The sequence below is a fragment of the Ochotona princeps genome, chromosome 32, assembly GCF_030435755.1.
Source record: "Ochotona princeps isolate mOchPri1 chromosome 32, mOchPri1.hap1, whole genome shotgun sequence".
In the NCBI taxonomy this organism is placed as follows: domain Eukaryota; kingdom Metazoa; phylum Chordata; class Mammalia; order Lagomorpha; family Ochotonidae; genus Ochotona; species Ochotona princeps.
Window position 1 is genome coordinate 8,026,663 of NC_080863.1, and position 27,998 is coordinate 8,054,660.

General features: G+C 47.9%; 2 protein-coding genes across 7 annotated transcripts in view; one reads left to right on the top strand and one right to left on the bottom strand.

Moving 5' to 3' along the window:
• SRPK2 (SRSF protein kinase 2) overlaps positions 1–8,124 on the top strand; it is a 170,810-nt gene extending 162,686 nt beyond the window's left edge. For all 6 annotated transcript variants that reach the window (XM_058657422.1, XM_058657418.1, XM_058657421.1 and 3 more), the window contains one exon: positions 6,498–8,124. In XM_058657422.1, coding sequence (XP_058513405.1) covers positions 6,498–6,682 — 185 coding nt within the window. In that variant the 3' untranslated portion in view covers positions 6,683–8,124. The remainder of the gene's footprint in view (positions 1–6,497) is intronic.
• Positions 8,125–10,560: 2,436 nt separating this feature from the next.
• Positions 10,561–27,998, bottom strand: part of KMT2E (lysine methyltransferase 2E (inactive)) — a 71,592-nt gene continuing 54,154 nt past the window's right edge. The window contains exons 14-26 of the mRNA XM_058657576.1: positions 27,449–27,547; positions 20,028–20,189; positions 19,463–19,768; positions 17,715–17,966; positions 17,422–17,566; positions 16,437–16,687; positions 16,094–16,150; positions 15,386–15,949; positions 14,188–14,471; positions 13,493–13,581; positions 13,236–13,361; positions 13,003–13,100; positions 10,561–12,257 (exon numbers count right to left, since the gene is read on the bottom strand). Of these exons, the coding sequence (XP_058513559.1) occupies positions 10,914–12,257; positions 13,003–13,100; positions 13,236–13,361; positions 13,493–13,581; positions 14,188–14,471; positions 15,386–15,949; positions 16,094–16,150; positions 16,437–16,687; positions 17,422–17,566; positions 17,715–17,966; positions 19,463–19,768; positions 20,028–20,189; positions 27,449–27,547 (3,777 nt within the window). The 3' untranslated portion in view covers positions 10,561–10,913. The remainder of the gene's footprint in view (positions 12,258–13,002; positions 13,101–13,235; positions 13,362–13,492; positions 13,582–14,187; positions 14,472–15,385; positions 15,950–16,093; positions 16,151–16,436; positions 16,688–17,421; positions 17,567–17,714; positions 17,967–19,462; positions 19,769–20,027; positions 20,190–27,448; positions 27,548–27,998) is intronic.

The window sequence follows — 27,998 nt, forward strand, 5'->3', positions numbered from 1 at the left end:
CCAGGGATCAGCTCGCCACCATCCATCGTCTGTTCACTGTGGCCTGTGCCCCCAGCATCAGTCTCATCGGAGCGTACTCGTCGAAGGGGGTGGAAGTGACTTTCAGGAAGTAGCGTGTCCTGAACTTTTCCTTTTCCATGCTTAGCAGAGAGGCAGCCAGGAACCCAATACTTACATGTTCTTCCTGTGAAGAGCATTCCTCGCCTTCTGAATTCAGCAACCCCCCCCCCCCCCGTTTTTTTTTGGTCGCAGGATCCTTTAGTGAGGAACTTGCACAGTTTCTAGAACTAAACGGAAGCCTGTGCTATTTGAGCTCAATTTGGAGAAACAGTTTGGCCTTTTACCTGTGGGAAGGGTTCTTGAAGAATAGCCATCCTGTGTTCCCATTCGGCAATGTCACCTCACCGGGCCTTTGTCCCATTAGTCCCGTTGGCCTGGGAGCAGAGTGTGCCGAGCAGGGTGCGTCCCCCCCACGCTCTGGACGGGCCGGCGCTCCCTCCGGGCCACTCCAGTTTACCCACTGAAGGCTGCTTCCGCACGGGTCGTTGTGATTTGCTGTTCCCTTACTTAGTAAGAGCACAGAAAAGAAGCTGTTGGGAAAGCCATCGGTCGGAGCATCCCTGTCAGTTGTTGGTTGTGAGAATCTAGGGGCCAAGACTGGGTCGCACGAGCCTGATGCACGCTCACGTTTACCAGCCGTGGAATGACTGTACTGTCAGGTGCCTCGGGGCAGAGCTGGGCCTGAAACTTGCTGTGTGGGGTGGAGCCCATCGGGTCGTCTATAACCCTGGGATTCCTCAGCTGCCAGTGGGGTCCTTGCTGTGAGCAGCCCTACGAGCTGCGCGTGCTGCCCTCGGCTCTGCAGGAGCTGCTCTGCAGAGGCGGCCAGGACCCGCAGCCTTGTGAACTTTCTCGATGGCGTTAATACTGAGGGTGCTGACCTGAAAGGTCCGGATGGTGTGGGATTTGGGGTGACTTGGGAGTTGTTCATTTCCATTGAGGCATGCTCTGCTTTCACATTTCTGAGTGATCCAGGGTTCATGGGCCTAGGCTGGAGATTTGTCATGGTCAGGGGCAAGTTGAATGACAGGTGACCCAAGTGTTGTCAGCCTCACCTGCCAGGGTTGGAGCACCTCCGGCAGGCAGTGCCGTCGAGGGGGTGGGGCAGAGCTGAAGGCAGCAGTGGCCGCTCTCCCTGCCACGGGCATCCGGCCTGCTGGTGAGGACCTGTACTTGGCAGAGCCCCTCTGTGACCACCCAGCCATGTGTGCTGTCTTTAGACTGGTGCCTGACCGTGGGGGAGATTCTGAACCACACATTCTGTGCCTGGTGGGCAAGAGGGACAGAGGAGAAAATGGGTTACCTGCGTTATTTGAAGATGCCTGTCGAGGAGCTCCTCCTGGAGGAAGCTGCTCTTAGGCCCTTGGCCAGAGCCCTCACCCGCTGAGTCAGGGCCCCTCAGAACAGCATTAGAGAGCACTGCCCAGAGCACCAGTGCCAGCCGGTGGGGCCCCCGGGGCTGCGCGGCCTCTTCCCCCTCAGCCTGTGTGTTTGCTCCCTTGCTCCTGGGGCAGCGTGGTGGTTGTCTTCCTCGCTGGCGCTGTAGGGCTTGGGCTCGGTTCCTTCTTGAGCAGTGTGCCGAAGATGGGCCGCAGAGCCAAGGCACATTTGGCATCCCCGTGAGGACGGAAGCACTGGGACTCGGTGTTGCTGTGGTGCCTCGATTCCTCTTGGAGACAGCCTTTATGACTTGGTGGGGAGACCCCTAAAAGACAAGCAGTTGGAGCTCCTTTCCTTCCTGCTCTTTGTTGGGGAGATGAGAATGGATGTGGGCCTCTCGGGAGGTAGCCGTCACCTTGTCGCCAGGAGCGGGGATGCTTTTGACGTGGCCTCCCAGTTGTGGGTGAATTCACATTTTGTAGATAATGGAATCTTAAAGTGCATCCATTAAGATTTTTTTTTCTTAAAGCTAATCAAGAGAAGAGCAAAGCGTTAAACTCCTCCCTCTTGCCCAGATCGCCAGTTGCCCTAGGGAAGGGATGGAGGAGCTCCTTCAGGGCCTGGGGCAGGACTTGGGTCCCACACGAAGCATTGTCGCTGCCTGGGTTTCTAGTGGGATTCTAGACTGCATTCATAGTTGGTGGCTTTCAGAATGTGCCAGCCGGGCTGCCCGGGGGCTGGTGAGGTCCTTGTGTTCAAGGCAAGCATCCCCGCCTGCAAGCTGCCCTCCTCTGGCTGGTAACTTTGAATGCCTCCTTGGCCAGGAAGTTAAAGCTGCCGCTGAAGTTCTGGGAAGGGATAGTGGTTGCTGCTTTCATTTGGGTGTGGGTGTAAGCCACCAAGGTGTGACCTGATGGAACCCAACACTCCCTGAATTCTGTGTCCAGGAAGCCGATGTCCCCGCCAGGTGCTCCCCCAGGTGATGAGGGAGAAGCAGTACAGCCCTGAACAAGCCCCCGTGCTGTGCTGTTGACCCGAGTGGCTGCTACGGCCAAGAATCCCGCTGTGTTGAGAAACATTATAGGAGATCCTTAGCTTTTTATTTTTACTTTTTAAAAAAGATCTATTTTTATTTGAAGGACACATCTACTAAGAGAAGGAGAGACACGTTCCACATTCACTGGTTCACTCCTCAAGTACTGCATCGCCTGGAGCGGAGCTGGTCTGAGGTCAGGAGTTTCTTTTGGTCTCCCACATGTCTGCAGGGCCCAAGGACTCGGCCAACCCTTCTGCTTTCCCAGGCCATAATCAGGGAGCTGGATCAAATGGAGCAGCCAGCACACGAACCATTGCCCATGTGGGATGCTGGCAGCTGCAGGCAAAGGATTAGCCGGCTGCACCACCGCTCTGGCCCCAGTCCTTAGCTCTGTAGATACAAAGCAGTGCCTTGCTTCCTGAGGGCACAGGTGCACTGGGGTGCAGCAAGGACCTGTGTCAGACTGAAGGCCTTCAGTGCACATGGACACAGCAGTGCAGTTGGTGCAGAAGCTGTATCTTGCAGAATCAAGCCGTCAGTGTCTGCTGTGTCAGAACACGCCGGGCAAGTGTGGTGAGGCGGTTAACGATGAAGGAACCCAGAACTGGGAGGCTGCAGCTGCACTGTGGCCCAGCACATTGAGCTGCTGCATTCCACAGCAGAGTCCCTGGGAGTCAGGCCCCGGGGCTTCTGATTGACCCTATGTGTGAGTCACTCTTTAATGATCATTTACTGAAATGTCCTATCAGGATTTGCTTTACAGTTTATCGTGCGTGGTTTGAAGCATTAACTGTTCCTGTGTTCAATTCATAAATGACTTAAAATAGCATTCAGGAACAGTGTAGTAGAAGTGGTTAGTGTTGCAGGGTGGCTGGGAGGCTGGCACGGTGAACTCAGGTCTACCTGGGGCCTCCCTCTTCCCATCCTGGCCGGCCTGGGATCAAATCCCGCCTCCACTTGCACTCCAGCTTCCTTGACTTGGCGTTGCTGGGTTCCCCACGTATCTGCAGAATGCAGGCATTTCCAGTGGATGTTCAGTGTCCTGCCACACTGCAGCGTTGCCCTGTCCGTGTCCAGGACTGCACGGTGTGCTTGGCTGGCTGTCACCAACGGCATCTTTGCGGGCTCTCCTTGTGAAGATGACCTGCCGGAAGTACACAGGGGTTTGAGGCTGCTCATTGCAGGTGTTTCATCCTTTGGAATATGACTCTTGCTGTGATGATGTAGTTGCTAAGTCATCTGGAATGGGGGAGCTTATCTTGTCATGTAAGATGGTATAGTTAGGGGACAGCACAATGGCTCAACTGCCTAACTGTGTGCAAGGGCCAGCATTCCATGTGGGCACCAGTTCACGTCCCAGCTGCTGTTTCCCATCCTGCTTCCTCCTCATGATCTGGGAGAGCAGCAGAGGACGGCCCAAAGCCTTGGGACCCTGCACTTGCATGGGAGACCCAGAAGAAGCTCCTGGGTCCCAGCTTCAGATCAGCTCGGCTCCAGCCATTGTGGCCATTTGGAGAGTGAACTAGTGGATGGGAGATCTTTCTGTCTGTCTCCTCTTGGTAAAATCTGTCTTTTCAATAAAAAAGTAAATGAATAAATGAATCTTAAAAAAAAACCATAGGACCTAGTATAATGGCCCAGTAGCTAAATCCTCACCTTGCACATGCCAGGATCACATGTGTTGGTTTGTGTCCTGGCTGCTCCACTTGCCTTCCAGTTCCCTGCTTGTGGCCTGGGACCCTGCACCTGCATGGGAGACCTGGAAGAAGCTCCTGGCTTGGATTGGCCCAGCTTTGCCAATCTCAGCTACTTGGGGAGTGAACCAGCAGACAGAAGATCTTTCTCTCTGTATGTCCTTCTCTCTGTAAATCTATCTTTTAAAAAATATTTAAATAAAATTTTAAATAAAAATATAGGTAAGTATAGTTATATAGTTGACTCTCTGCACTCTGTATGGACAAATATAGTCCAACAGATTGTAAGACAGGTGTTTGGCTCAGTCATGGAGATTTCAGTTGGGCTGTCCACATCTATCAGAGTTGCCACGTGTGGGCTGTTCTGTCTTTCTCAGGCAGCAGGTGGGGGCTCCATGCAGGAGGGAGCCCTAGAGTTGAGTTCTGGTTCGTGGGTTTGATTTGGCCAAATTAGCCACCATGGGATTTGGAGAGTGAGTTGGTGGCTGGGCCACGTCTGTACGCCTGCCTTGCAGACAGAGAGCACGTTGCTTTGGAGAGCATCAACAATGAAAGAGCGCCTGTGCTGACATGTGCAGGTGCTTGGTCAGGATTTTCCAAACATTTCAGGGTGCTGGAGGCTCTTGGAGGTTTTGTTTGAGATAAGGCAGTAAGTAGGTTGTGTGCGTGCAGCGGCCATCTCGGGCAGCCAGCGCCACAGGCGCAGGCTCAGCTTGCTATGCCTTGACGATCTTGGTGTGAAATTACTGTTGTGTTACTCAGCACCTGTAACTTTGTGGGTGCACATTGGTGGAAGGTTGGCTGGTGAACATTGAAGGGGCACAGGCCAGAGTCCCTGGGTCTTTAGCTCCTTAGGCCTCGAATTGTGCTGGCAAGGGTAGCCTGCCCTTCTGTGCTAGGTCAGGCCCGTTTTTTCCAGTGGGATGAGATGGGATGGGGTAGAGCTGGGCTTCCTACCTCTCCCAGTGCAGCTTCCGTCTTCCTGTGCACAGAGCTGACCGCTGGTCTGGTAGCGCTGCCTTATTCCATTCCCAGTTTTCATAGTGGAGCCAGAAGCCTGCTTCATACTCCAGTCCCTCGATTAAGAAATCCCAAGAGACATTTCCCGTGTAGAACACTGAGCACGCCGCCATGCGTCTGTGTGGACGGAGCAGGCAGTGGGCACTGCCCAGGAAGTCCCTGGAGGGGACAGGAGCCTGCTGAGCTGTCTGAGGCTACTGAGGCTGTCGCCTGGTGTTTTTATGTGACTGTAACTCTCGGGGGAGGGCAGTGCTTTGATTAATGGAGCTGAAGAACTCGGGAGACGGCCCCAGCTGCCCGAGGACTCTTGGGGGCGCCACGCCGCCGCCTTGCTGCCACATGTCACCGGAACGGATGGCGCTTGTCGCCTGGCCCCTCCTACCCTCAGGCTGCAGCAGCCAATCAGGGCGTGCCGTGAGGACACAGAAGCAGCCTCTCTGTGTGCAGACGTGGGACATCCTGGGAGGAGACGATGTTTGGAATGCACTGTCTGTGGCAGTGACTTAAACCTGACTCCCCCAGATCTGACAAAGGCCGCTGAGTGTCTGCTTTGTTAGTCCTTCTCATGAGTGAGTCTGACCTGCCTGAACCCACACGTGGCTCTGCCGTAGCAACCACAGCTTGAAAACCGCTACCTCAGGGCTTGCACTTGAGAGTTGTCGAGTCTTAGCTTCCACAACAAATGCAGGCTCATGAATGCTGTTGGCTTTGAGCTAGCCTCTGAATTTGGGCTGTCTGGAACAGGCGTTCCTAGCTGCGTGTGGCTGCTTTAAACTGATGAAAGTTAAAATGAGAACTCGAGTTCCTGGGTCATAGTGCAGCCATGTTTCCATTGCCGGCTCACCACTTGTGACTGGTGGTTGTCATAAAGACCAGCTCAGATATAAAGCACACTCCGCCATCATTACAGGTGCTCAAGGGAAAGGTGCAGAAATAACTGTGCCAGCGGTCTGTATATGTCCTGTAGGTCCCTCTAAGCATCCTTGCAATTGGCACAAGTTTCCAGGTTGGTAGGGGAATCAGTGTGGGCGCCCAGTACACCTTTCCATGTATAAAGAAACCAGATCTGACCCATGAACTTGTTAGTCCCAGTCTGCAGCTGTGAGCGTCCTTGAACTCTGTGACCTGGTCATGGGTATGTGTGTTGCCTGCTTGGGGCAGGGTGGAGGTTTCAGGGCGCGGAGTGGGAAGCTTCTCTGTCTTGTTGCTGTCAGAAAGTGTCCAGCGGGTATGTTGTCTGCGTGGCCGGTGCATCCGTGGCAACCGGGAGGCACAGTGCTCTTGACATTGGTTCTTCTTCCCTGCAGGGGAGCTGCGGCACATCACGAAGCTGAAGCCCTGGAGCCTGTTTGACGTGCTCGTGGAGAAGTATGGCTGGCCCCATGAGGATGCTGCGCAGTTCACGGATTTCCTGATCCCGATGTTGGAGATGGTTCCGGAGAAGCGAGCCTCTGCTGGCGAATGCCTTCGGCATCCCTGGTTGAATTCTTAGCAGATTCTCCAAATAGAGCTTTCTGAGCTAGCCAGTGTTTTCCAGGACATTGGACCTAAACGGTGACTCTCATTTAACAGGATTACAAGTGAGCTGGCTTCATCCTCAGACCTTTATTTTGCTTTGAGGTACTGTTGTTTGACATTCTGCTTGTTGTGCACTGTGATCCTGGGGAGGGTAGTCTGTCTTCAGCTAAGTAGTTCACTGACCATTTTCTTCTGGAAACAATAACATGTCTAATGTGTTGTGTGACATTCAGATGTCATTTTTTTTGAACGAAAAATACTTTCTCCTTTGTGTTTTGGCAGGTTTTGTAACTATTTATGAAGAAATATTTTAGCTGAGTACTATATAATTTACAATCTTAAGACATTATCAAGTTGGAACCAAGTAGCAGCAAGGAAATGTACAATGTTTTCTTCTGGCAAAGGGACATCATTCCTGTATTATAGTGTATGTAAATGCACTCTGTAAATGTTCATTTCCATTAAATATGGGATGGGGACTCAGATTGAGAAAAGCTGCAAGTCCTGAGTGCTTTAGAGCCTGAGCTGCATGTAGCAGATTTTACCTGCTCCAAGAAATGGTGCAGATTTTTCATTCCGTAAAAGTCCTCTTTTATGTTTAATTTAAAACCAAGTGGCTCTGGGTTACAAGTTGTCATTCCCAGTGCGGCGCTTCAAGGAAGGCAAAGGCGTGCTTCTCAGCCGAAAATAGGCATTCGGATCGAGCAGTTCGATTTGTGTTTTCGCATATTTCTAAAAGTAATTTGGAAGGAAGAGATTAGCCTCCCTTTACCAATGTGATGACCCGGGACCATGTGGTGTTGCCTCCTCCAAGCACTGTTAAGTTAGAAGCATAGATTCAATCGGGCAAGAAATCCCAGTGTGTGGAATGAAGCAAACAAAACATCCATGTTTTTTGGAAAAGCATGATCGTGTTTGTCTAGAACACCAGGTATGGATTTTCATCATTCGCAGTGCAGTGGGCAGATCTCCTCAGAGCTCACAGGTAACAGTGACCCCCTCCTTCCATAGGCAGCATTGTGTGTGGCTGTAAGCAATTGTCCCTGCTTTCTCATTGCCTTGCCCTGAATTGGAGTTGAGAAAATGATTTTCCCTTTGCAGGTCGCACAGTTTTGTTAATGCATTTCCTCAAAATTGTAGAAACCAGGACACACACCATAGTAGGCAATACGATTTTAGAATGTAATATATAGAGAGGTGTATTTAGCCTCTTTTAGAAGTCAGTGGATTGAATGTCTTTTTATTTTAAATTCTACATTCTTAAGGTGCCTCGTTTTTCTTGACTTTGTCTATTAACATTTATCCATATGCCTTTGCAATAACTAGATTGTGGAAAGCAAACAAGTGTTGTAACAATAACCCATTGTTTGAGGTGCTTGCAGTTTAAAAATTAAAGTGTTTCGGTTTTTTTTTTCAGACATTGCCTTGCTCATTGCCCTGTATTGAAGTAATAAATGAACAGATGCTTGCCATCAAGCGTAGTAGCAGGAAAACTAAGAGAAACACCAACATTCTTGTCACACAGATAGCGCTGCTGTAGAACACGCAGGAAGGCTGTGCAGGAGAGTGTTACTGTCTTGTAAGGGCGTAAGTGCTTGGGGAAGAAGCTACAGTGTAGCAGTATAGTGACTTTTTATCTGTTCATCAAAAACATGCTCACTGCATTCTGCTGGGGCATCTCCAACTCTTACTCTTTCAGTAATAGCCTTTTCTGTGATGGGACAAGACACCGCGTGTTCTTGGGGATTTGCTGTCCAGCACGTTCTGCTGGGAGGTGGAACGGTCCACTCTTGTGTGAATGTGGCACATGGGATTGTTTTTGAATAATGCTGTAGCACGGCGACATGTCAGGCGCTGGCCGTGCGCCGTGAGGCTCTCCACAGCGTGCGTGGAGGTCTTACAGAACCCCACCCCGGGCTGTGGCCTCCCAGTGGTAGTGCACTTGAATGAAATTTTTCTAATATGATCTTAACTTGTTTTGGAAAAGTAATTTAATTGTGAGTTTTAAGGGGGGAATCCCTTCAGATAAAATAGCCTAGTCAACAGTGTAAGAACGATTGTTCTAGAACGTAAACCTGTTTGTATTAGGTCTGGTATGGTCTTGGCAGCTGGCTGATTGGGAGTGTACGCGAGCTAAGAAAGAACCAGCGGCTGTGCAGCTCAGCAGTTGCAGGTGAATGTCTCATCTCGCCCTTGTAGCCCAGCGAGGTCTCCAGTGTTACCACCCTGGCCTCAGAGGTTGGTTCTGGGAACTGTAGACCAGCCACCCAAAGGCAGAGTAAAGGGGAAGATAAGGGCTTCCAAAAGACTTAGGCTTTTAGGTGAAAATGAACTTGTTTGTTCCTCTACCTGGAACATCCTGGGTAAAAAAAAGAGTAGAGAGCTTCGGTTTGTATTCATAATTTATATTTTCTTCTATTGTTTCTGTCACATTTAAAAATAATTTTAAAAAGATAATGGTATTTGAGGGCAAAGAATGAGATTCTGCAGTTTACACAAAAGGTTACATATGATTTGTGGAGTAAGATAAAAAGCTGAGGAATTAAAAATACTTAGAACGCTAGTCCTGTTAGAGGTGAGCAGTGCCGTGTGCTGGTTCGCTCTGCTCTCCGAACCTCGGGCGGGAGAGGAAGGTTCCCCGTGAGAAGTCGCAGGACTCCAGGGACAGCCACCCGAGGAAGTCCAGACTGGCAGAGTTGGCCAATGTTCTTCTATTTGGGCCCAATTGCACTGTGTTCACACATCCTCATTAGTTAATTCTCAAAAGAAAATGGAAATTCAAAGTATAAAACACAGTTTCAATCACTACCAGATCTCAGTGATGTTCGGGTTTCCTGTTCCCGCCGGTGCAGTTGGACCTGCTGCCAGTCAGCCGCCCGGGGCCGTCCAGTTATCCCTCTGAGAGCTGGAAGACAGGCTGGGGATTTTCTTATTTTTCCAAAACTGTAACTAGTATTTTATATTTCAGCAATAAAATCCTCAGCTTCAGAGGCCATTTTCATTTCATTTGAGAATAATGTCTTTTTCCTTTTATATGTCCTACAAAAACGTAAGATTTCCCAATTTTTTTAAAGAAAATCATAAATGCTAATTTTAAGGTCTTAATTTCTAATCGGTAGATCACTTCAATAATGTTCTAAAATGTACAAATTAGATATTCCTGTATTTTAGGCTATTTGCAGCTTGTACTGTGTGAAATGCATTAATGGTCTGGATTTATTTTGTTGATGTCAGATGCTTAAGTAAATTTGCACAGCGTGGCCCAGCAGCTTTCCTGTGGCCTACGCTGCTGCCAGAGGGAGCGGCCCAGCAAGTTCCTGCTGCTAGCTGCCCTCCGGCCGAGGTAGTAGTTGCTAAAGAAAATTGAAGGCTCCCTATCAGTTGTGCTTGGAATCTTTTGTAAAAACACTTGAGCAAATCTCATTCTTAGAACTTGTACAGAACAATTTGGTAAAACTGACATAATTGTGATTTATTAACATGAATTAAAATGCCCAACCAGTGCTTCAGTGTGACAGTATATTTAAAATTTAAAAAAAAATTAAAGATCATATACTGTACTACTTTCACAAAGATCACACAGTTTTGCAAAAGACTTGTCATATGTACAATGCTCGATATCAAATGAGAAGCTGTAAGCAATTATATACGCAAAAGAAATGCGGTATTTACAGTTGTTGAGGAGACAGTAGAAATGGTCTATACATTAAATTACATTTTGCTTGCAAATAACCGATAAAAGAAAATGAGCCATGTCCGCACCAAACCAGAAAGATCGTATTGCGTTTTGTGTGCCCGCGCCGCAGAGCTGCTGAGACCGGACCAGGAAGTGCAGATCCTCACGGTGCCATTGCTGAGCCGTGTACTGGTGCACATGTAGAAAAGAATACAGAAAAATCCTCCCTAATGAATTTCATTGCAACGATAAAATTTAAAGACCATGTAGCATTAAACCTATTGCCAGAAAAATAGCTGGAATGTTCACCAAATAAAAAGATACCTAATGCTGGCTTAACAGCACATTTTAAAAGGAATTTTGAAAAGCGAAACTGAGAAACATACAATGAAAGCGCACTGGTGTTTTTTTCTTTTTGTTTTTATACAAAGTTGCATGTACAAGCTTTAAAAAGTACCTTTAACAGGTACATATGAAATATACAGTTTATCTTACAGAACATTTAAAAAAATGTTTCTTTGAGTCCATTTTAATGCCACCCTGAACCATGGTAGTTGTTCTGAAATGGCGGCGGCACCTGTGCTCTGTGAATGGGGATCTGTCCAGGTACTGGAGAGGCCTGTTGAGGTCCTTGAACCCCGTGCGGCAGGGCCACAGAGCCAGGGTGCGGACAGAACCCTGAAGCGGTGGGCGTTGCAATACTGCTCGGTCCTTGGGGCTGGAGATGAGGGCCTGTGACTGGCAACGGACAGTGTGGCCCCGTCCCCGAAGGCTGGTGCTGGGGCCCCGGGCCCAGAGTGCTGTGGTGCGTGGCTTGCGAGGGGTACGGCGGCACGGCGGGGTGCGCGCCGGCTGGGAAGAGCGGAGGTCCCTGATGGGGCGGGCGGTGTAAGGCTTGCCCGGAAGCCAGGACACTGGGCGGCGGCGGGGGCGGCGGCGGGGCCGAGCTGACCACGTGCTGGTGCTGTGCGGGCAGAGCCTGAAGCCCCCCGGCGGGGTGGGGCGGCGGGTGGTGCTGGGGGGCGGGCCCGGGGGGCGGGGGCGGCGGCGGCAGGTGGTGTCCCGCGCTTTGCGAATGGACGTGCGCCGCGGGGTGCTGGTGGGCGCTGGGCTGCACGAGGTGGGGCCCGGGGGCCGGCGGAGGCGGCGGCGGCGGCGGGACTGGGGCGCTGGGGCTCTGGTGGTGCATGGCGGGGTTCGGGCTGGGCAGGAAGTGCGCCGGGGCAACGTGGTGCCCGGGAACGGGCTGCTGGCCGATGGCGCCGGGAAGTGCTGGGCTTGGTCCCGACGTGAACACGGCTTGCTGGGACAGACTGCCTTTGAGCTGAGTGTAACTGAAGCTGGCCGAGGGCTGCTGGTTCGGGTAGTAGGACGACGAGGACGAGGCGGGGGGCGGCGGGGGCGGCGGGGGCGGCGCCGTGCTGCTGAGGCCGTAGGTGGCTGGGGCCTGTCCCGAGGGCGGCGGCGGGAACAGCGCGCCCGGGGCCTGCGGCGCGCCGGGAAGGCTCTGCGCTGCGGGGTAGAAGCCCCGCGGAGGCTCCCGCTGAGCTGATCCCACCTGCGGGGACTGCGCGTGGTGAGGCCGGTACGGGGAGCCCAGCTGCTGGGAGGGCGGCTTGGGGGAAAGGTAGCCGTGCTGCGCCGGGGTGTGCGGTGTAGACGACTTGGGGGGCGTTTCTGTGTGAGGTGACGGCGGACAGTGCAATTTGGCCGGGGCGGAAGGCAGCTTCTGTGAAAGTTGCGGCTTGGAAAGTGCTTGGCTGTGGCCGGAGGGCTGTCTGTGCTGGGGCTCGGCGTCCGGGCCGGCCGTGGCCTCCCACTGGGGGTCCGGCTGCGTGGGGCCTTTGCCGTGTGCGTGGGCAGGGGAACCAGGCTGGGAAGAGAAGACACACCACACGCAAACTCCATGTGTGAAAACTTCACAACATTTTACATACCTCGAGTTGCACTCTTGTTGGCATTTAAAAAAAGTTTTAAAGGGGGAAACGTACAGGTTTGCAAATTGTAGACTGTTTTATAAAAGGCCAAAGTCTGTCGAATGATTGTATTTTTCTATAGTCGTGGCAAAATCGGAATTAACTTTTACTAAAGCGAAGGTGAGGAAATAGTCCCTGTCGTCTCTAAATTGTAACTGCTCTCCTCCCTTAAAGCGGTGACCTGTGTGAGCTGTGCACGCGAAAAGAACTAGATTTTGGTTTTCCATCCCTTTTCATCCCTTTCCTTATACAATGTTCAAACAGAAGTATTTCCAATATAAGACCCCTTAGACATATGACCTAAGAATACTGAATGCCCGTTTTCGATTCCACTGACAGGCATGGTGGCAGCATTCCTAAAGTGAATGTCACGTGACTGTTTATGACTGCTCATCACGGCTTGACGAGGCTTTGGGTTTCCTCGGTACCGTTAGAGCAAAGATGAGTATAAGCTACTAAGGTGTGCTTATCAGGAAACTTACACGGTCGCTGTGAAAGAATGAGTAAAACAAAGGGAGTAAAGCCAAGGGCGCATGTCTGACAGGAAGCTGTGCAGACTGGGCAGCGGGTGCTTGACAGCGAGGCTGCAGGCATGGCTGCTGAGCACCTGCGAGCGGCCACACCCACACGGGTACTACTCACCTTACTGGTTTTTGAAGGGCTTTTACAGGAGATTTGCGAAGCATCTGGGGATGGACATTGGTTTGTAGTCACGAGTTCTAGACTTTCAGGCTCAGCATCTGCAAAGCAGAGCGCGACAGTGACTGGAAAGTGACGCAGAAGCGCTCGGCCGTGCACGTGGGAACAGGCTGGCCTTTTCTCTGATTTCAAAAGGTACCGAAAACGACCACCTTGCTGGTCATCTGCTTAATTACCTTCCGTCAGTTGACTGAAAGGGGAGGCCGGGCCCTGAGCCGGGCCCCGGGGAGTGTGGTTTGAATGACATGAAGGTGAGGACTGAACATGACTCGGTGAACATGAGACACATGGTGACTCTCCCCCTGGAGAGGAAGCAGAGCAGACCCGAAGAGAACATTAGAGCTGCGGGGCGCGGGGCAGGCTGCCCGCCGCGCGAGGGGCAGCGAGGGGCACGGGAGGGGCACGGGAGGGCTGCCCGGGCACGCGCACTCACCGCTGTCCTTGTCTTTCCGGTGGTCGCTGAGCAGCAGAGCCCTCTGGTAACTCCTTTCTCTCACTTGTTCCACTGAGGTTGAAGCAGTCCTGTAAGATAAAACAGAATCCTCAGCTCAGTGAGGCTGCTGCCAGCTGCTCATCCCGGTGCTTTGATCAGCTTGTCCGCAGACCTCGGCTTCGGCTCTACTGGGAAATCCTCTGGTGTCAGGCTCTGAAAATAGCTAAACTAATCTTAAGAACAAAGAACTCCATGAGCTTCCTGGGTTCTTCACCGCTTCGTGTGAACATCAGAGCTGATAATGCAGCACACGAACTTGCAGCCTATTAGGGTGTGCCTACGACATGCCCCTGCCAAGCTGCCCTGTGTCCGACTGAGCGCTCAGGCCGCAGGAAGCCCGGGGGCTGTGCAGGTGGCCTCTTGTCCTCTGCCGGGAGTCCTCCTGCCAAGCCACACACCTGTCAAGGTGACTGACGGGGCTGCAGAGGAACTGTGCCATGTCGTCTTGGATGCAAGTTCCTTAGAGAAGACAGTTCGCCTCAAGAAAGTGTGAACAGGAAGTAGAGAAGGCAGAGGAACCAGCGGCTAGTTTGGATCCTCACCACGCGGACCGGAACTGGGATCTCCCCGCCCAGGGCTGGGGCATTAAGGAAAGCCTGTACTGCCCCGACTAGAACACTTCCAGACAAGCTTACCATTGGACTTCCGGCTCATTCTTCTCGGGGGCGGCCTCCTTAATGGGACAGTGGCTGCTGGACTCGTCCAAAGCAGCGCCCTGAACCAGGGCAGGTGTGGCGCAGGGCAGGCCGGTGCTGCTGGGCACCTGCTCCCCGCTCTCGGCGCTCTGGGCACAGCCGTCACCGTTGCTGTTGGCGCTGCCACTGGCCTGAGGCGAGCCACTGGCTGGCGGGGAGCTTTCACGCTTAGAGCCGCTCTTCCTGGCTTCGCGTTGTCTCTTCCGGTATTCCAATAGAGAAACCTTAGGCAAGCGGGGGAAGCAAATCTTTCAGTCTTGTCTTCAATGTCAGAATCAATATTTTCTTTTTTCTTTTATAATTACTATATTTACATTAAAAAACTGTCAGATATACTTATTCTGAATAAATAATTACTGACAATTATCAAATGCCTGTCATATGCCAGGCATTGCACTTAGGTGATTTAAACACATTATCTCATTTAATCCTCACAGCAATCCTCTGAAATAGTATATGATCATCCCCATTTTACAGATGAGGAAATTGAGGAACTCACTCACTCAAGGTCACACAGCTGGTGAGTGTTGGAGCCGGGATTCGAACCTAGGTCTTATTTGAAAGCCCGTGCTCTTTCCACTATACTACATTGCTTCCCACAAAGTTGCCAACTGGACTCTGTTATAAAAATTAAAAGCACACATCACTAAAATTCTTTTGACTCATAAAGCAACAAGCCTGTTAACAAAACAAGTGCTGTAGTCTGTCCCATTCTTTGACAATAGCAAGGCATTCCGGCTGTCCAAGTGTCAGTGTATTGGGGAACTACTAATACATGATACTCTGGAATAAAACTTCCCAACACATTCCTCCATCCATGGCTTACATACTGAGGACAGCATGGGCGCGGAAAGCAGCGGGTCTGGACGTGTTTGCCTGTCTCCTATACAAACACGGGTAACAGCCCAAGTAGCCTTTTTGAGAACAAGTGAACTCGAAGTTTCTATCAGCAGTCATGCTCTCTACGAGGACTCAATTTTTTACATTAGGTTAGCATTTACAAAAGGATTAAAAATGCATGTGTAAAAATTTTTAATGTGAATTACTAAATTAAGAATGCCTTGTATGATTAACATTTTAGCTGCCAGTTCCCCTCAGTAGCAGAATTGAAACACTGTTAACTTGTTAAATTTGTAACCTTTTTCTTCTGTGGTGGGTTCTGGGGTGTGCAACTCCCATCCATCAAGTTGTCGTGGACAGTGCGTCCGAAGCCCGCCGCGAGCCCCTCGTCGGCGGCGCAGAAGGCGGCCGTGTCCAGGAACAGGGCCCTGCCGTCGTCCTGCAGCGGACACTTGGACTCGCTCACTCGGAACCCTCCTCCAACCTCCAGCTGATGCGAGGGCGTCAGGTCGCGCAAGTTGGAGTTCACTGAGAGACCGACGCCTGTCCTGTCAGGACTCCTCACCCAGGAGGGATACAAGGTGCCCCGTCCCGAGAGCGTCGGCTCCAGCTGGCTGCTGGGCTCAGACCTGTCGTGTGCAGGCGTGTCCATGCTCTTATGCAAGGCAGACGGCTCGACTGCATCGAGTCCCGGGGGAAGGGCTGACGCGGGTTCCTTTTCTCCAAGACACTGCCTGTTGACTTCGGGCCTGTTCCTAGGGCTGGTGTAACCAATGGCCTTTATTTCTTGCAGACCCAGCTCAGTTAAACTGGAATTTCTAAAAGGCCCCAGTGTTAACAGGGTTGAAGATCTGTCATATCCCTGTTTGTGGAATTAATGACAACAGAACACAATAATCACATCTTGGTATTACTCACTTTAAAATCTAGCAATTTAATTTTAAAATAATGATTAGTACAGCAAAAACAATCTAGAGCCCGCCCTCCCCTTTGAAGCAGCTCCTACCTCTTGACTGTAAGCGCGTCTCTTTATTTCTGGAGAACTTTCTGGGGAAGAAATATTCTAAATAAAAGAAATAATTACAATTTGAAGTTAAAATTCACACTTATAGAAATGAAAAGTTAAAATGAGAAGCTACTGCACAGTTGTTTGAGTTTCTTTCCTATTTTATTTCCATTTCCCTTGAAGTCAGTGATGCACACTGCACTGTGAGCACGCAGGAATATAAAGTTATGCTCCTTTTGTACGCATGTTTGTTTCTATTAATGCATCTTCCCTTGTTAAAAATACCTCTTAAGGAAAACACATCTCCAGGGGCTGAAAGGCACGTAGCTTCTGTAACTCTCACCTCAAAGTGCATGGTGTGCCCTGGTGTGCCCGGAGTCACGGGCGTCACTGGGGAGTATATTGGCTTGTAACCATTCCGACACGCCTCATCATCTGACTTCATTCGTGGCGGGGTGGCAAACGACGGGTCTGTGGGAGTGACGTCTGTGTGCGTCGGCGTGGCGTATGGTGACGGAGTTGGCGTGGAGGTCTCTGAGTAAACCGAGTCCAGCAGCTGATAGAGTCTTCGTTTTTTCAGTGGTGTAGTTAGATCTGTTGGTGACATGATAATGTGTAAGAAATACTGTTGACATTTGCTATTACCTAATATGATAACTTCTACCCAAAACTAAAAGTAGACAGTTTTAAGAAATGGTATTAACATGAATTTAATCTTCCCCTGTCACTACTAAATTCGTTCATTTCAGTATTGGCCAGCGCAGTCTTGTGTGAGGGTTTCTAGGGCAGGCTATCGGCGCTCAGAGAAGTCTTCCTAGGTACTGAGCTAAGAGTCCTCCTGAACCTTGTGGAAAGTGACCAGAGGCCAGTAGTGCGCGTTTAAAGCTTTAACCGCAGGCACCAGTGTGGCCGTGGCTTATGCTGCCACCTGCCTCCATAGCTTCTAAGTGCTAGCTTGGGTCCTGGCTGCTCCACTGTAATGTGCCTCAGTTATGTGGGCTCCTGTCACTCAGGTGGGCAAGCAAAGATGGGGCGCTGAGCTCCCCACATGTGGGTGCTGTGGGGAGTGAGCAAGTGAGTGGAAGATCGGTCTCTCTAGCTCTGCCTTTCAGGAAAATAAAAAGGTTCAGCCAGAAATCCAAACACGCATGATACTGCAAGGTGGGACTGTCCTGGCTCTCCTCTCCCTCAGTAACAATATGCAGTGCATTTCAAAATCTCCTTGCAAAAAAAAAAAAAAAAACCCAAAAATTGTTTTTCTTGAACTTCATGCAGTTCCCTTCCACATGCTCTTGTATTCCTCACACTAATGACACCAAGAATCCTACCTGGAAGGGAACAGCTGTCGTTTAACAGCAGTGGGCTTCTGTTTTCACCATTGACTGTAGGACTTCTCGATCGTTCCAGGCAGGGTGAATTCAATCTATGTAAAATGGCTGAAGTTTCTTCTTCCAGCGCCTGCCGCAGCCATCGCTAAGGGAAACAGCAGGAAGTGAAAAGGGATGAGTGTACGGCTTGGCAGAGCCGCGTGCAGTCCACTCCAACAGCATGTTACTACCAAGGGTGAAGGGAAAGAGAGGCACTTTGCTCCTCCATTTTTAGTTGCAAAGAAACAGTTCACCTTCTTGCATGAGCCAGAGGTGTTCTCCGGAGGTTCTCTTCTTCTCCTCTTTTCTGAGAGGAAAGGTGACGTAAACCTGACGTAGTGCTTGGGAGTGGAGTACACGTGGGGGCTGTACGCGAGGCCTGGCAGGGAGTTGAGCTGTGTGGCCAACACTTCAGGGTCTGTAGTGATGCGAAGAGGCCTTTCGGAGAGGCTCTCTGAAGGCTTTCCTGTCTTATTCTTCTCACTTAACCACTCATTCACCAAGTGCTAGAGAAAAGAAAAATGTGGCTCATTATGTATGTAATTACACAAATTCTCCAACAGAACATTCTCATTTTAAATCTGAAACATTTATTGCCTAAGGTGGTAAACTGGGTAATTTAGATCATTCCAAATACAAGGCCTAAAAATATATCTATTTCCATGGTTATCTACTGCTACTCAAACTTCTCACCTATTTCATGTGAGTAAAGCATAGTTTTGTAAGGTTTTCTTGATGTAATAAACTCTAATAGAACTCAGTACAGCAGACACTGCCTCTGTTGCCGCCTGAGTTTTGTTGGCAGGATGTGACTTTCGGCAGCCCTTTCTCTCCTGTCCTTGTCGCCCACCTTGGCCTCCTGCACGTGAGGTAGGGCGGGTGTGCGTCCTCGGGGCTGTCAGCACTGGCCGTGCCAGATGCACTGTGAGTGTTGCAGAGTCCCCATTTGCCCTTGCACGCTCAGGCATTTACGTGCATTTAGAAACATGAAGCTCATCCTGTTCAATGTTAATCTGGACAGGATGCACAGTACACATGTTAGGACTGTATGTTTACAACTACTGTTCTGTCCGTGGGAAAGGTGGACACTCGCCCTGTGCCTAGGAGCAAGCAAGGGTAACTTTGCTCCATCTCGGTGTGTGCGTGTGACAGGACCAGCAAGCAGTGTGCTGAGGATTAAAGATCACGCACATAAACCTCGTAGGATCTGGGACAGTGTAAGTGGGTTTACTGGAAAGGCAGCTTTACGTGGAGATGGAAACAGATCTTCCACCCACTGGTTCAGTCCCTAGGTGGCCACAAGGGCCGGAGCTGCTGCCATTTAAAGCCAGAAGCCAGGAGCTGCTTCTGGGCCTCCCACCGGGTGCAGGGTCCCAAGGGTCTGTGTCGTCCTCTATTGCTTCCCCCGGCCACAAGCAGAGAGCTGCGTGTCAAGTGTAGCAGCTGGGATGTAAACTGTTGCCCGAATGAGACCTGGTGCGTGCAAGTTGAGGATTTTGGCCACTGAGCCATCATGCTGAGTCCAGGTGTTGTATTAAATGTAATGAGGCCTTTCAGGGACATGATAAATAATAATGTACTACTACATCAGATACTATGTTGTATAACACAATAGCGGAGTAATTGGGTGCAGACACTATGATCTCATATGGGTGCCAGTTTCTCTTCTGGCTGCTCCACTTCCCATCCAGCTCCCTGCTTGTGGCCTGGGAAAGCAGTCGAGGACGGCCCAAAGCCTCGGGACCCTGCACCCACGTGGGAGACCCGGAGGAAGCTCTGGCTCCTGGCTTCAACTTGGCTCCGGTCGTTTTGGCCACCTGGGGGTGAATGAGCAGGCATAAGATCTTCCTCTCTGTACATCTAACTTACCAATACACATAAATCTTAAAATCGACAAGTATAAAATATAGGCATCTTACTCTGTTGGTCACGAGATGTAATGAATCTGGAAGCACCGCTGTATGATAACCCTGTTAGGGAAAGTGGTTGCATTAAGCATTACCTTCTTTGTTTTGGGGTACTTTGTGGGACATTTGTTAAGTGCAGGAACTTCAGCCTCGGCGATTATTTCCGCCAGTGCAGTTTCGGTTTCGGGTTCTGCAAGCACAGCATTGTCCACGTCGTTGGGCTGAGAAGCGACCTCTATGTCTGGAGAGGACGGCTGGAGGTCGGAGCACATGCTGACCGTCCTGTGCCTGCGGCGCTGCTGTCCGATGTGGGTCCGACTCCGGGAAAAGCTTTTTCTCTGCTTAGTTCTATTCACTTTAGCAGGGGTTGGCTTGTTCGCAGTTTCCTCCTTTGCTTGTTCCTGATTCAAAATACAACAGAAAAGAACTTTTGATACCACTTCATGGATATGCTTATGGAAGTTGTTTATAATAGTATTTTTCTATTTCAGAGGGTAACATTGCAACTTTTTTTTAATGAAGTCTGTTACAAACTGATCCAGTGAAAATTTTTCCTTGAAGTACAGTCTTGCATGTCATCGAAAAGTCTATAAAATCGGAAAACTGCTAGTAAAAGCCTTCTAGCAAGGTATGAGGCAAGCTCGAGTAGCAGTGCAGTACCTGAGTAACTTCGGCATCGCTGACGTGCGCCTCTTTACCTTCGGCTTTAACTTCCGTTTTGGCCGTGCTGATCCTTTCCAATGCTTGCTCTCTCCTTTTCTCTCTCTTTTCAAGTCTGGCAAACGCTTGCAAAATCGCTTCCATCTTTCTTTCTTCTCTTGTCTGCAAAATTCAACAATATCATTGCTTTGAGGTAAAACTGAGCAGTCCAGTGCGCGTGGCAGATTTCGATGGTATTTATGATACTATCAACCAGAGACTTCCACTGTTAGTAAACATGGGAGGCAAAAGCCATCTTCATGTGCACTCAGGATCTCAGGATCCTAAGCTCCCACTCGGTCATCCCTGCCATTACTAACACATTCTCAGAAAGGAACGCTTGGCTCATGGTCAATCAGACCACCTTCACTTTTCCAAACAGAAAAAACACTTTTTTAAAACAGAGAAACCAGCCTTTAAGAAAAAAAGTCATAGTTTTTCAGGTAAGATGCATGTACATCTAACGAGACAGAATAGTTTTGGTGTTTTGTAGCTGGCCGTTGTGGGCTGCAGCCTCGGACTTGTCAGGATTCTTGTTTCTGTGATCCTAAGCAACTGGCTAACCTCTCCAACTATGACATGTGGGAAATAATACTTTTAAATTTGAATAGAAAATATGAGGTGTTCAAACTGTCCTTGGAAAATGGGCATTTTCAAAGCGTTCGTTATTTCGACTTCAGTTCTCCAGCAGTATTGCTTTAGCTCCATGTCTTACACCGACAGGAGTGGGGGAAGGGCGGCGTTCTGAGCGTTGGCTGAGCAACTCGAGACCCATAGCCTTGACCTGCAGCGCTTGAACCGGAACTAGGAAGCACACACAGCGGTTGTCTGCTTTTGTATGCAAAGGGCCAGGCATCCCTTTCTCTCCTCTATTGTCAGAGATGTAGGGATAAAAAAGATCGGAATCTCAAGGTCCAACTGCCAAACGCTAGAGCTTTAGTTCCAGTTACTGTCAGATATTCAAGCAGCAAGACATCCCACCTGCAGACCACCCCTTGGTTGCCTGGCTTGTTCGTTTTTGCCCTTTGCTTTTACACTGGGGAAGAAAGTAGGATGTAAAAACTCCTAAAATACTGCTGTTTCTAACTTGTTGTCACAGTTTGCAGTGTTGCAAAGGAGACGCTCACAAAATGTGTTCTCCAGACGAGGACCCAGGCCCAAGGAGGTAAGGCGACTTGTTCGCGGCTTCCTCTCTGCACCTTGGCTGGCCTAGTGCGCGCTGGGAGTAAGACACCAAACGGGACAGGCAAAGGGTTTTTCCTTGTTCCCTGGAATTCAAACTTCAGAGTTGAATTCCTTAGTTTCCTATCTCTCATCTTGTAAGTGACCACTTTCATTTTTGCCATATAGAACCCTATTAAAAATGCATTCTCCGTTCTTCAGAGCTTTGTGACAATTTCAAAACAAAAGCTTTTTTGCAGGAAGTATTTTATTTGTAAAAGAAAAAGGCCCCCAAGGGAGGCAATATATACTGTTTTCTTTTTCATGATTATCTTGAATTTTCTGAAATAAAGATGAATTTAGGTCAGAAAAACCATCTTTGATAGTCTGACATGCCTTTGGTTTAGAGACTCACGGTCAGAAGTACAACTGTCATGTAAGGACCCAAACTCATCCCCAGGTGTCCCCCGCAGAGGCCTGGCTTCCTGCTGGCTGGAAGCAGTGATGGCTCAGATGACAGGCTGCCTTACAGCCACCTGTGACCCCTGCTTCTGCTTGGGCCATTTGGCCTTTAGTTGCCAATGAACTGGCCTTTTGTTTCCAGTTAACAAACTCTTGCACACTACTGAACTTACCACATAAGGCTGTTACTATGACCTGTGCATTCTGCAACTACTTCCAGGTCATAACTCTCCAGGGTGTGAAAGCATTGTTTGTAAGCTAGACGAATGACGGACCCAATGTGAAGTGAGATGTATGTTGAACTAACTTTAGCAACACTTCATGCCAGAGGGCTGGATGCTAAGGAATGTGAGCTCCCAGATTTCTTTCTCTGTACATTTTTTTTATGATACAAATTTTAGCTTATGGTTTTAAAACTGTAAATATTGGTAAATATTAAATATTCTGTAAGCAGAAGAAAAAGCTTGCTTAATATCCCCAACACTTCAGAAATGTTTCACAATTTTAAATCTATGTAATTCAACGCATAAACACACTGGGCGAAGTTTAGCTTAAAATCATATCTTTAACAGTTGAAAAAGACTATAGTTAGCGATTTCCTCTTCAACAGATTGGGGAAGCCTGTAGTCACAGTCCAAGTGTTACACAGCAATAAGCAAATGCTACGGTAACACCTAGAAAATTGAATTCATCTCTTAAAATGTATCTGGTCATTTTAAACAAAGGTGATTAGCCTGTGAACCTGAGTTCTTTGGTAGCTGTACAAGTACATTTCTAGTAGTAGGCTGTAAAAATTGAGGAAAAAACAGGCATGTAAGGACTCCTGTTTCTATTCCACATTATTACTGAGTGGAAGTGGCTTTTAATGTCTTACCAAAGGGCCTGACATGGTGGCCTAGCAAGCTGACTTCTGCCTGTGGCACAGGCATTCCACGTGGGCTCTGGTTTGTGTCCTGTCTGGTCCACTCGGATCCAGCTCCCTGCCTGTGGCCTGGGAAAGCAGTGGAGGACGGCCCAAAGCCTTGAGACCCTGCACCCATGCGGGAGACCTCAAGAAGCTCCTGGCTCCTGGCTCCTGGCTTCAGCTCAGCTCAGCTCTGGCTACTGCAGCCATTTGTGGAGTGAACCAGTGGCTAGGATGCCTCTTTGTCTCTCCTTCTCTAACTGCCATTCAACAAAAACAAATCTTTTCCTAAACAAAAGTTCATTTTTATTTACTTCAGAGGCAGAGAAATAGCACTTTAATTTGCTGGTTCGCTCCCTAAATGCCCACAAAAGCTAGGACTGAGGCCAAAAGCCAGGAGGCAGGAACTCCAGCTGGGTACCTCATTTAGATGGCAGGGACTCAAGTACTTGATCCAGTATCTGCTGCCTGCCAGGCTCCAGGAGTAGCAAGGAGTTGGATGAAAGTGAAGACGGCACTAGACCTCACGCACCCACTGTGCCGCAGTACGCACCCCAGGAAACAGCTTTTCTGAATAGGATTTGAGAGAAAAAACACAAACACATACACCTTTAAAGTCAGAGTCCACCTGCAAATTTATCCTATGTTCGAGAAACTGTAAAAAATTCTTCATTCAGAAACCTCAGAGAGTAACCCCTGGCTCACTGGTGACGAGTGAAAAGCACGGCTCATGTTGCACCTGTTGATCGCAAGATGCAGCTGAACCTCAGCTCTAGGCTGTTCTGATGTCTGTTACTCCCTGAACCCCACTCTACTGGAAGCTCCTTGAAAACGGTCTGTGACCCCTTATTTATTCGCAAGTACCTTTGTTGCTTCTTTGCATGTAGCAAGCACTGAGGCATTTAACAAGAATTATCAACACATTATGGCATTTATTTGACCCATGTGTTTAAGGATTTTTATGACAACACAGCTATAGCTTCACCTCAGAAATATAACCTATAAAAATAATTGGATCAGGCTCGGCAGCGTGGCCTAGTGGCTAAGGTCCTCGCCTTGATCCCATATGGCCGCTGGTTCTAATCCCGGCAGCTCCACTTCCTCTCTGTCTCTCCTCCTCTCAGTATATCTGACTTTGTAATAAAAATAAAATAAATCTTTAAAAAAAAAAATAATTGGATCCCCACTTACTACTTAGTACCATAATGTCCTCAGAAACTCAGCTGTAGAAGTAGAACCCCTGATCTTTAAGACAGAAAACAGGGTCTTACCAACAAAGTTAATAGCACTTTGATGTTATTATTTGGTGTTAACAAAGTTATTAGCATTTTGGGTGTTTCAGTGAGTGAAAACCTGGAATGTCAGTACCACCAACCCTCCCACTCCATCCCCTCCACAGAAGAGGCTGCCCGGCCGTACAAGTTCAGTAAGTACGTAGCCTTTCTTAGGATATATCGTGTACATTAAGAATCTCAAATGCTGGGGATACAGTGTAGGGCTCACTGAACTGGCCTCACAGCTCTATCACTGAGTATCAGATTACTCTGGGATACTTTTTGATGCGGAATAAGACTGACAAACTGTGGGGAATGCTGTGCCACCCCATGAAGGCCTTGGGGCTACAAGGAGACTCGATGCAGTCCAGACTCCTGGGCTTCTCCGGCGGCCACCATGAACACTGACTTAGCTCTCACTGCATCAGCATCTGTAAAAGCCAGGTATTTCCCCCTTAGCATTTGCTAAGTGTCTGTCTGTTCGTATACTTTCATCATTTCTCAAATTTGTTAAAATATAAAAACAAGTTTAAACTACCTTCCAGGGACTGTCCTTAAGGCAGCCTCAATGGAGCAGGATCACGAATCACCAGACGCTACCGAAAGTGTGTCAAGAAGAAAATATATCTTGTAAAGGAGGTCCATTTTACGCCATCACAAATGGAGAGAAGCAAGGGTCTTTACCTCGTTTCAAGGTACAGGTAGGCTGAAATGAACCTTGTTAGAGTGAAGGCATGCTTCCCAACATCTAACCAAGAACCTCAGCAAACATGTCCCAAGGAGTGCCCTGGTTGGACAGGTGAGCGCGCAGTCCGCGGTATCTCCAAGGGCCACAGACTGATTTGGCAATCAGTCCAGTACAAGATCCCTCTCACCAGTTTCAGCTGATTGCCAGTCTCTTGCTAAAGAATTATTTCTTCCCAGATGTGCAATATGTACTCAGTCTCATAGATTTTAGCTCTCACTTTTGTAAGCAGGTAAATACGTCTTAAGGAAAAATACAATATGGAGAAACATGTTAGTAATGGACAAGCCTGAAAGGCCACTGTAGGAACGGTGTGTCAGGGAGGAACTAGGAAAGCAAAACCTTTCCACCCTGACTTTCATTTAGTGAAACCTTCATTGCTGAATATTTTGATATATAACAACCTTCTTCCTACAGCCCAGCCTTTTCCCAAGAAAGAGCCTAGATTCCCAGCCAAATAAACTTACCACGATTATAACTCTGCAGGCTATTTCCCTTAGAAAAATAATTTAATTCCATATAAATTAGCCACAAGAGCTCTTAGCTGCAGGAGGCAATCAAAGACCATTCTATCAAATACCTATAGAATTTGTATATATATATCAATTCTTGTGAGTTGTAATTATTTTTGTAAATATCCCAAAGGCAGAGACAGCAACTGAAACACAGAAATCCCCTGGTGCAACTTTTGCCAATTCCACAAGATGCTCCATCAGACGGTGTGTGAAGCTGTTAGCGTGACAGCAGCCTAGGCTGCACATCACACGGAACTTACTGGCAGGTGAGAGACACATTCCTGAATCCTCTTAACAGAGTCTACTTAAATACACGAGATGTTCAGCATCTGTTATTAAACTTAGTGGTTTTATAAAGATGTCTTGTTGGAATCACTGGATAACGTGATTACCGTCCCCCTTTTATCTAGTTTGACCTGTTTTTGGCGTTCGTCTCCTTAAGTGAATCTAACCAATATAAATGACAGATATAAAAACAAAGGCTGATTTATGTTTAAGTCTTTCAAAAAAAATTCCATTGCTTTGAAGGAAGAAAAAACACAATAATTGCTCAGCATTCCTGGGATGTCTGTTTCTTACACCATTTGTCCACATCCAAAAATTCTATAATTCATTAAAAGCAAATATACCAGTTGGAAATACAGTTGCAGTGACTTGGAGAGAGATGGATCAAGGAAGTCGAGCAGAGATTCTTTAACTTTTTATTTCATATCCCTTCAAAATACTAAGTAATAGGCATTTACACTTTCCAACTTCTCCACATTTTATTTGCTTGAAAAACACCCAGCTTCATAGCTTCCTTGCAGGCAGATATTATTATAGTGATTACACTAAAAGATATAAAACCTGGAATTATTCTGTATTAATAAAATAACCAAAATCAGGAGCAAGATATATTTCAGTAAGCATATATATATTAATGATGGGCATAAATACTAATGATTTAAGAAGGGGCTGCCAACAGTTCCTAGGAACTTGGCTGCAGTGTCTTAATTGAAGCCCCTTACGTATGCACATACACACTTCAGCAGCAAAGATACTGTTTCCTAAGTTCTTCTTTCTCAGTATTAATACAAGGGCAGATATTTTCAAAGTAGCCCCATAGTTGTAAACTTTTATGTAGAATGCACACTGCATAAAATTATTGTCTAATCACAGTGTTTTTTAAAATGTTATGTACCTTCTCAAGTGACTGCTATGCAGAATCTGAAGCTAATTGTACAAGAAATTAGCTAATTGTACAAGAAATTAGTTTTCTAGATAAATGCCTCACCAATACTGTAAATGGGTCCCTTCCATGTTCTTGCAGGATTTATACAGAAATCTCTATCTGCAGATGTATTCTGGCAGTTATGGAACAAACAGTACTGAACGAACAGTCAGAAGGATCTGTATGGAACTCAGGAGGGTACAGGCAATTTAGATAAAATGGAATCTTTGAATCATCAGCTTCCTCCTGTATTTCCCCCTATATTTATTTTTCTTCTTTCTTGTCTCTGTCACTATTGTGCTTCCAAAAAGAGTTGTTTCCAGTCTTAAGACTATGAAAACAGTTAGGTCTTACTTTCATAATTTTGAACACTAACCAGTACTGGAAGATATCAAGGTGATGAAGGGACTCACACTAATCTATAATGACCAACTGTACAAAGCTCTCACCCTACATATGTGACACAGGGAGTTCCTTAGAATGCAACAGGAAAATCCCTTAAATAGTAAACAAGGGAGCATATTTGGTAAAAAAAAAAAAAAAATAAAGCCTATAAAGACAACAGTTGAGTAACTCAATTTCCAGTTGTAGGGCACTGAAAGTACACTATGCTATTTTATTAGTTGTATTACATACATTACCTTTAATGCCAACTACCACCAGTTTGTGAGAGAATATCTTGTGCTAATTTTCCTACTGATGAAACAGTGGATATAAAAAGTGAAAGGAATAAGAAACCTGAACTGGTTGTAGTGCAAGCCTTCCTCCACGGCCGCCTGGAGGGGTCTGCGGGTGACAGCTACAGAGTGGCGCGCTCTTTCTTTTTCAGGGGGAGCCATTCTGTGGGCTGTTCTAAGGTTTAAAATTCTACTTGTGTTCTGAGACATTCTGAACAGTACTGGTAGCTTCAAAATTGTTAAAAAATAGCTGATGAAAACCCAGTAAAAACACAGGATGGGTGGAATTTACTGAAATGATCATGACAACGCCAGTAGCAGTGCCCAGCAGCACGCCGTGGCCCTGACCTGTCCCCGGCACGGAGCAGTGTGGAGGCCGGGAGTCCAGCCCTGCCCCATGACGGCGGGAGGCAGCTGCTGCCTTCTCTACTCACCATCTTCCTTTTCCTTTCCGCAATCTGTTCCTCCGATTCCATTTCCACTTCATTGCTAACAGGAGTTTTTTCTTCTATGTCATCAATAAAATCTGGTTCCTGAAAGGCAGAAAGGACTTCTTTATAGCAACTGTGTATCTAGCAAGTGAGTCAATATTTAAAATTACAAACCCAATTAAAACCGGTTTTCTAAATCAAAAATCTTTTTCTAAAACCGCAGCAAATTATTATTTAATCTAGCCAATAAAATTCAAATGGGTAAAAGCATACCAAGGTTAAATATACTAGTGTGGCCTTACGTTTATATTCTTCCCCCAAAATATACATGTTCTTTCACAAACCCTAGAAGTACATAGTGCTTAATTAATATGTCCAATTTAGAACTTAAGGGAAATGCTTCCTAAAAGTTAGGGCCATGGAAATGAGCAAAAGTTTAATTTTTCTAGTTTTAATGGTGCCGCCCAATTCTTCCAAGAGCATGTATGTGTGTGTGTGTATATATATATATAATCAGGACCACAGTACGTGTCACAGTTCACCACCAGCACCG